The sequence below is a fragment of the Silurus aristotelis genome, assembly GCF_946808225.1.
Source record: "Silurus aristotelis genome assembly, chromosome: 20".
Classification (NCBI taxonomy): domain Eukaryota; kingdom Metazoa; phylum Chordata; class Actinopteri; order Siluriformes; family Siluridae; genus Silurus; species Silurus aristotelis.
In genome coordinates, this window is record NC_139593.1 from 5,553,203 (window position 1) to 5,562,335 (window position 9,133).

Sequence of the window (9,133 nt, forward strand, 5' to 3'; positions counted from 1 at the left end):
TCTTTGTAAAAAAAAAAATAATAATTCCCATTTTACTCATAGGCAACTCCCACTATTATTTTCCCCTACTGTGTCTCAACTAGGGATGGGTATTGTTTACATTTTATACACAGTACCGATACTGTTATCGATACTACTCTCGAAAATTTTGTGCAAAAAGACATGATATAAATAGAGGTTGAAAATGTCAAGTGCTTTAATACTGCTGACTGTAATTTACAAATGCCACTAAGCAAACAGAAAAAGGCACATGTTTTTGGATAAAAAATTCTTTGTTTAATAATTTTGCATTCACTTGAACTGGAAACCCAAACCTGTTCCAGCATGGCAATGTCCCTGTGCACAAAGCCAGCTCTATAAAGATATGGTTTACATGGTTTGGAGAGGAAGAGGGTGGTCTTGAATGGCCTCCTATAGATCTCAACTCTACTAAACACCTTTGGGATTAATTGAAACCCTGACTGCACCCCAGGCATCCTCACCTACATCAGTACCTGACTTTACTAACACCCTTATGGCTGATGATGTCCACAAGCACACTCCAAAATCTATTGGAACAGCTTCCCAGAAGAGTGAAGGGAATTAAAAGAGCAAATAAAGACTAAATGTGGAATGCAACGCGTAAAAAGTGCATACCATACTTATGACCAGATGTCAGCAAACTTTTGGGTATATAGTGTCTTGCCCACTCTACCTGAACCAGCATGACTACAGCTTGTAGTAAAGGGCAATGACAGCCCTATGACATAATGCCATGTTTTCAGGGATCATCTTCAATTCAATTCATTTTTATTTGTATAGCGCTTTTAACAATGAACATTGTTTTAAAGCAGCTTTACACAGATAATGTGGTGATAAAAAATTAATATGTTCGTTTAAGTGTTAGTTTGTCCCTTATGAGCAAGCCGGTGGCAAATGTGGCAAGGAAAAACTCTCCACACATCCGGGTCTCTGTCTCATTCCTTACTGACGGTGAAACCCTTTCTACGCTAGCATTTTCTGTGGGGTTTTTTCATATTTAGATTTTCATTTTAAAACCAATGTGGTGTCCCCAAAGACTACTAGTACTAACTAAAGACTTATCATCATATATTGAATGTTGCAGCCACGAGGGGTTAGGCAGGGATTTGCAGTTGGAGCCGGGAGACGAGGGAGATGTAGTAAATACAGCACATTGCTTGAGGTAGAAACATATTGTGTTTGTAAATGTTTCATTATATTGCTAGTGTTGCCTCCTTTGTTGACTATTAAACTATTGCATATATTGCAGTCAGATGACATCATTTAGGTATGGAAAATGACAAGCAGCTTCTAATTCGCCATTAACACCGAAGTACACAGAGATAAAACCATGCAAGTATCGATAACAGTACCGTTTGCAATGCAGTTTGGTTTTTCGACCAAATAATGTACCTGTTCAAAAAAATACTAGTTCTCGAGTACCGAAACCTAGTCTCAACTGCTGCTGATGTAATAAAACGCACTAACTACCCTGTTCTATACATTCATAGCATGTAGAAGATGGTGGCCCGGCTCAGGAGGCTGGGGTGTGTGCTGGTGACCTCATCACACATGTCAATGGAGAGTCGGTTCATGGATTGGTCCATACAGAAGTGGTAGAGCTTATTCTTAAAGTAAGGACAATGTCTGATGCTAAAGATAACTTAAATAAGTTTAATCTAGAGAACTTTTTGGGGCATCCAGTTCCATACAGCAATCACGCATTTGAGTTACCGATAATTGTCTACAGAAGAATTACTCAAATAGAATCCATGACCTTATGTGATTTTGTTTAATTGTTTTTTTATATGACTTCAGAGTGGCAATAAGGTTACCGTGACCACCACTCCCTTTGAGAACACGTCGATCAAAGTGGGTCCTGCTCGCAGATCCAGCTACAAATCCAAGATGGCTAGGCGCAGCAAAAGAACAGTCAAAGAAGGACAGGAAAGGTAACCAAAAAGTCGGGTGACAGATCTTATAGGGGAAAATTAAATGGTATTTGAAATAAAGTATTGTTGCTAATTGCTTTTACTTTGACTTGACAGCAAGAAGCGAAGCTCTCTGTTCCGCCAAATAACCAAGCAGTCTAACCTTCTGCACACCAGCCGTAGTCTGTCATCTTTAAACCGCTCGCTGTCCTCTAGCGAGAGTCTGCCGGGTTCTCCTACGCACAGCCTGTCTGCCCGATCACCCACTCAAAGCTACCGTTCCAGTCCTGAATCCTCTTATTTAGGTGAGAAGGTTACCCGTATAAATCAGGATGTCTTCATTAACGAAGCTAAATCGAGCACGATAACAACAGTTGCAGTATTATCCTGGTTGCTTGCTCATTTCAGGTGCCTCTTCTCAGAGCAGCTCTCCAGCCTCCAGCACTCCGAATTCTCCTGCTGCCTCCCAGCATATGCGCCCCAGCTCCCTGCATGGCCTTTCACCCAAACTGCACCGTCAGTACCGCTCAGCTCGGTGCAAATCTGCTGGCAACATCCCTCTCTCACCTCTTGCGCATACGCCATCCCCAACTCAGTCTTCTCCCCCATCCTTGTCGGGTCACACTGTTGGAAGTTCCAATATGACCCAGAGCTTCCCTGTCAAGCTTCACTCATCTCCTCCTATTACAAGGCCCAGACCCAAGAGTGCTGAACCACCTCGGTCTCCTCTTCTCAAGCGGGTGCAGTCAGCAGAAAAGCTTGGGTCACCTCTGTCTTCTACTTCGTCTCCTGGAGACAAGAAAGGTGGAATTGGGGCAATGAGGAAGCATAGCCTGGAAGTTGGACATTCAGATTATCGGAAAGAGGGCTTCCATTGTGAGCTGGGGCTCCAAAGCCTGTTGGAAACCGAAGGAGAGAATCTAGCCTCAACTTCTGCAACAACCCCATCACCAACCAAGCCTACAGTTCCATCACCCATGGAGACAGTTTTTAAGCCTGTACGGAAGCTGGGCAGGCAGGAATCTCCACTGAGTAGAGATGCTTTACTTGCTGGAAGAGTGAAGGAAAAGGACAACGGCAAGGTGAAGTCTGGTGATTTAAGCCAGGGAGGTGAGAGTAAACTGGAAATAGTGTTGGAGAAGTCACCCCCTGCCTCTGAGGCGCGTCAGGATCTCATGAGCAAGAGGGTTTTAGATGATAAGTCAAGTCACATAAGATCTCAAGTTGTTGATGTATCTCAGCAGTCACCATCCACACCAAGAGATGCTAGCATAGTGAAGCCTGAAACTAGTCAGCCTGTTGTGACCAAACCTTCACCCGTTGCACCAGAGTCTAGAATTAGTGTGGTTCCTTTAATTCCATCACCTCTCACCACTGCTACAAAAGCCACAGATCTTTCCTTGACAAGTTTTAGTGCAGCAGGCAGGAATCAATTTAGTGACACAAGCATAATTGTCCAAACCCAGATATCAGGAAATGCCAACGCTCACCAGGTTTCCATCAAAGACCTGCAAGGTAAAGAGTCAGAAAAAAAATCAGAAATGAGGGAAGTGAAACAAGACCAAGGAAAGACTGCCAAGTCTGTCGTACCATGCAGTGGCAATGTAAAGGCAATGCCACTCTCTGACAAAGTTCAAAAAGGACCATCAGATGTAGACGCACTTAAAAAGCCTAGTCCCGAGACCCATAGTAGAACTTCAGACATAAGGGCGAGGCCTAGCTTACCTCAATCCAAGGGGGTTGTTCCATCCTTCCCACACCAGGTCCAGTCTCCTGCTCTGGGCAAGCCAAGACAGGACAAGGGTCTTTCTCCGGTCAACTGCTACCGAGGCACCTTGGATTGGGAAGACAAGTGTCTTTTAGAGGTTGTTGAGGAGCATTCTCCATCTCCTACTCCGTCTCCTACTGGATCCACTCCTAGCATGTCAAAACCACCTCTCCAACCCATTGCTACTCAGTCTTTGTCCCCTGGGGACAAAAGAGCCCCGACTAGTGCATCTAAACTTGGGCAAGAACTAGCCAAAGGGTTAATCCAGGAGGTGGCTAAGGGCAAGGAAGCTGTTAAATCAACCGAGGAGACCAAGGCTATCGCACAAGAAAAGACTAGCACAAACCTAAAAGTAGCAACACCGAGCCCTGCCGCCGCAATACCACCGAAAAAGAACGAGAGCACAAAGAACGGCTTGTGACGTTTCAGCACAGTTTGGTTTTTGCCTTTATTGGAGATTATGCACTTAAACAAATCAGGACATCCCAAGTGGTAAATATTAAGATCGAGTGGGAGAGACAACGAGGAGAGAAAACAATTGTGCAAAGGTTCTAAAAGTGATGGTTTTATTTATTGTATATAAAAAAAGATTGATGTATTACAGGTATGTGTGTAGAGAATGACCGTGTGTTGCTTGAGTGGTAAGGTTAAAACGAAAGCACCAAGTGCTTTAACAGATCAAACGATGCTGAAAACTGTGAATGCCAATTCATTGCTTAAACAAAATGGGGTTTTTTTTCTCTTTTTCCTGAGACATAAACAAACCAACATTGCAAGGATCTGATTTAGTATACATCTTTAGACTTATTTTTCTTTAGGTTCAATTCCTCTATGTGTAATTAGCATGCTGCCCCAGTGATTACGCAGCTCCTTTTTTAAAGCTAAGTATGTGGAGGGATAAATAGGAGCAAAATAAAGAAAAGAAGCCCCGAGAGAGATTTTCATTTTCCGTCAGCCGACAAACCAGTGGAACATTTTTAAGGGTGAAAGCCACCAATTCAGACAATTAGCTTATCCTGCTTATCAGGTGACAACAGAAGGCCCAGCATAGTAGCCCAGTGACAGCTTCCTCCATCAGAGCTTCAACAGCGCTGATAATATCGCTGACTCTGGGTTTATTTTAATAGTGTTTGTGTGCTTTGTATCCGCTCTGTTAAACAGGTGCCTTTCAGCTGGCTTGGCATTTATGAGCACTGTCAGGATGGATAAAGAGGATTGGTATTAGCGATAAAGCAACATTTTGCACATGCCCGTTAGGAAGCGTGAGTGGTTTGTAATGTATTTGGTGTAGAGGGTCAAACTGGCCAAAATACATTTAGCTGAAATTCGATTTTAGAGGCTTTTTTGCTCATTCTTAAATAGTTGATGAATTGCAACCCATTTTAATAGAATGTAGAACTTAGCTTTTCCTTCCGAACACACTTTATGGGTGAACTGTAATATCCCATTGAATCCTTTGATTTAGGGTGTATCATATTTAAAAGAAAACATTCACAATGTTATAGCTTTATCTTTTAATATAATGATGGTACTTGGTGGTTAAATATACAGCAATGGTATGTCTTTGTTGTTCAGTGGCTAGAGCTATGATGTATAGATCTATGACAATAACGTTTGGCCTTCGCCTACGGAGAACACGTTCGAATTATTCATGTGCTACAAGTACGGCAGTCGATCTAGCTGTGTCGTTTCTGTCTGGGTCCGTCTTTGTATTTTGTGTTGTCGTAGTAAAGAGAAGCCTGAACATTAACACGTTTCATTGATTACATTAGTTGATTTTGTCATTCGCTGTGCTGTTTGGTATATTAGCCGGCTGGAGATTCGTCACTACAGTACGGAGCCAGCCCTTAAGGTTTCCAGAATTACATAGTAATGCTGCCATCTAGTGGCTGAATAGCACCTTGGTGTTGAAAGCATCTTGATAACGTTTGGTCCCTCTGCTGCCTTGGAGATGAACTGTGAGTGCAATGGAAAGAAAACCCCACATGCTTCTCCATGGCCTTCAGTTACTACGGATGTCCTAAGAGGCCATGCATTATCATTTTCTTTATTGTTCACAACATAAAATAGTTTTCTGTGTATTTTGCATAAGAGCATGTTCTAGAGGCAGCATCATGGACAATAACCATAACTATTTGTGGTGCTGGTGCTCGTCCACATGCCCCACTGCCACAAATGGCTATAGCTATTGTCCATGATGTGGCGATGATGCTGTCTCTAGAACATGCTATTTTAAGCTCTCGGTTGAAGGACAACTATTTGTTTAATTCAAATCTGCCCCTTGGTAAAGCAGAACTGCTCAGTCCTGTCGCTTTTCTTTATGGTGCAACAGTTAGAACAGGGCAAAAAGTGGTGATTTACGGAAGTCCTGAAAGGCCATGCATTATAATGTTTTCTCGTGATCACGACATAATTTTCTCGGAAAAACAAGTTTGCTTGTTATCACGGCTTCATTTTCTTGGGATCTTTACGTAACAAACATTTTTTCAGCATACGAGTGTATGCTGAAAGTCGTGATCGTGAGAAAACAATAGAAAAGAATTTATGATGCATGGCCTCTCAGGACTTCCGTAACTCATCACTATTTGCCCTGTTGTAACTGTTGCGCCATAAAGAAAAGCGTCAGGATTGAGCAGTTCTGCTTTACCAAGGGGCAGATTTAAAGAGAACAACGTTGGGGGATGGTAGCCTAGTGGTTAAGTCATTGGACCTTGGATCCGAAGGTCGTGTTCTCAAATCCCAGCCACACTAAGCTGCCACTCCTGGGCCCCCAGAGCAAGGCTCTTAACCCCATAACTGATTGTATTAATGTCACTCTGGATAACAACACTTGTATTAACATATCTTTAAAATCGATCAATCATTGCAGACCTAACACCACATGCAGAACATTTCAAACAACATTGATCGAGCTTGATTGCTGGACTGATATGTTTTCGGTAGATGTCTATTGATTTGTAGTTTGAAGTCCACAAGGTTGTGTGTGTTGGTGGGTGGGGTGGGCTTAGTTTGTCAAGCTTGTCAGCTCAGGAGTGCTAATTAACTGCCTGCTCTTTCCACCCTCACAATCCGGCTGGTTTGGAGTGAAGTGATCTTAAGTGGTTTCTGGATGTCATCTACTACACTATCAGGAACGTATTTTCTCATCACTCTATGATCTATAGCATGTAATGGTTTATACGTATCCTGATATATCTGTGAGCACCACATTTACAATCCGGTGCTTGGAGTTCATCAGGCATCTTGGTGATCTATATTAGCTGGAAACGCCGTACGTCCACATTTAAACGAAGTGAAAGTACAGGACAGCACTGAAGCTAAAAGTTTTTTTTTAAAGATGTTAAACGGTTAGTCAGAAAGCACAGCATTGGGCTCAGGGGTTGAAGCAAACACCCCCAGTTTTTTCACTTTCTGAACAGAGTTGTGATTGGCATCTGGAGTTTGCTTCTGCAGTTCGGCCACAATCCAACGTAGAGAAGATGTAATGGAATCAGTCTCGTTAACATTTACAGAGTGTTTGAAAGTCTCCAGTTAGGCGTACAGTAAACATATCCTCAAGCTAGGTCTATAGATCACAGTCTCAGAGTAGAATCTAATGGAAAATGTCAGAGAGACAGGAAGTTGGTACAGCAGGAAAACCCACAAGCAAAAGGACATTTTTTTGGTCCCGTTCAGAGCTTCAGAGTAAAATTTGACTTGCATAACTGACATGACGTGATGGAATCGAATTTTCGAAACTATTCGGAGAGACGAGTGTTTCCGAATCGGTACAACAATAATATTAGTAATAACACCAGAGAAGGTTTGACACTTTTATAAGCATGTGATGCAGAAAGATTCCCATTAATTAGACCTGAAACTTGTGTAAAAACCACACTTCTTTCGACTGTTGTCACTTTTACACGTGACTGTTACAGAATATCAAAAGCATACAAACTAAACATTTAATAATACCTTCTGTTTCACTCGATCGCATAGTTTCTGAGGTGAAATGACCGATCTGATGAAGATGAACCGCCTCCCGGCTCGGTCCAAGGAAATCCTGACCCCTGAAACATAATCCGTTCCTGTGCATTGTTTTTTGCGATTTTGTGGGTTTGTTTGTTTGTTAGTTTATTTATTCTTAATTCTATGATGTGATCTACTGTGAATGCACTTTATTTTAACTGGGTTTTTGTTTTTTTTTACAAGCACGTATGAACTTGTACTGTATCCATGTAACACGTAGAGAAATGTACACTGACATGCAGGTGGATTTGCATCGAGAGGAGAATGAAGGAACAATCGTTCGTTATGTACCAGAAACGCTCAGCTCGTCCATAAGTCATAACTCAACACATTTCTTTCTTTATTTCATGATTTGTTTGCTTGTTTGTTTGTTTGTTTATCTGCAGCACTTTTGATTACCAGTCGATGCAGAAGTGCCACCTGTTTGTGTAACCAAATAAATAAACTGATATTGATTCATGTTTATTAATAAATAAAACTGATTGATTGGATGGAAATCTGTATTCCATTCTCCAGATGCTCCATGATTCTGACCGGCAGTTAAACGAGTTAATAAAGGTTTGGTAAAACTCCACCCCCCCCCCCCCCCCACCTTTTGGTTTTAATCACTGTGGTTAAGATTGCTAGAGTGAGGCTTGGGTTGGATTTTAGACTGGGTATAAAATGAGTTCAGTTCAGGTTGGGTTTAAGCACATTTTAATAAAATTTTAAATATAAACATGCAGAACAGAGGATTTTCTGTGTTTTTTTGGGTTTAGGGGTTTGCTTGGGGTTAGGATTAGGCTATGGGTAGGTTTTGGTCTTAGGTGAGGCAAGAGGGAGGTTTGGGTTTTATAGCTGGGATTGAGGGAGATTTGGGGCTTTTGGTTGGGCTAGGACTAGGTTTGGGTGAAGGTTTAGATAGAAGGAGGTTTGGGTTTAAGTTTGGGCTAAGCATAGGTTTGGGTTTAATGTAGGGCTAGGGGTATTTTTGGGGTTAAGCCTGTGCAAGGAATAGGTTTTGGACTTAGTTTGGGTTAGCTTTGTGTTGAAGGTTGTGGTAGGGGTAGACTTGGGCTTAAGGTTGCACTAAGGGTAGGTTTGGGTTTTACATTTGGGCTAGGAGTAGGTTTGGGGCTTAGGTTGGACTAGTGGTAAATGTGTTTATGTTTGGGCTTGGGGTAAAGGTTTGGGTTTATTGTTGGGCTCGGGGTAGGCTTGGGGTTAAGGTTGGGTTTGGGGTTGGTTTTGGGGCTTAGGTTGGACTAGTAGTACATGTGTTTATGTTTGGGCTTGGTGTAAAGGTTTGAGGTTTAATGCTGGGCTTGGGGTAGGCTTGTGGTTAAGGTTGGGCTCAGGGTAGGTTTGGGTGTAAGGTTGGGCTGGGGGAAGGTTTGGGGGTTTGTTAGGGGTAAAGGTCAGGGGGCTGATGGTATGCAGTGTTGCG

At 42.4% G+C, this 9,133-nt stretch overlaps 1 protein-coding gene across 5 annotated transcripts in view; it reads left to right on the forward strand.

Moving 5' to 3' along the window:
* mast1a (microtubule associated serine/threonine kinase 1a) overlaps positions 1 to 8,210 on the forward strand; it is a 68,099-nt gene extending 59,889 nt beyond the window's left edge. For all 5 annotated transcript variants that reach the window (XM_083522720.1, XM_083522718.1, XM_083522721.1 and 2 more), the window contains 4 exons: positions 1,512 to 1,634; positions 1,819 to 1,952; positions 2,049 to 2,236; positions 2,340 to 8,210. In XM_083522720.1, the coding sequence (XP_083378846.1) occupies positions 1,512 to 1,634; positions 1,819 to 1,952; positions 2,049 to 2,236; positions 2,340 to 4,120 (2,226 nt within the window). In that variant the 3' untranslated portion in view covers positions 4,121 to 8,210. The remainder of the gene's footprint in view (positions 1 to 1,511; positions 1,635 to 1,818; positions 1,953 to 2,048; positions 2,237 to 2,339) is intronic.
* The last annotated feature ends 923 nt before the right edge of the window (positions 8,211 to 9,133 follow it).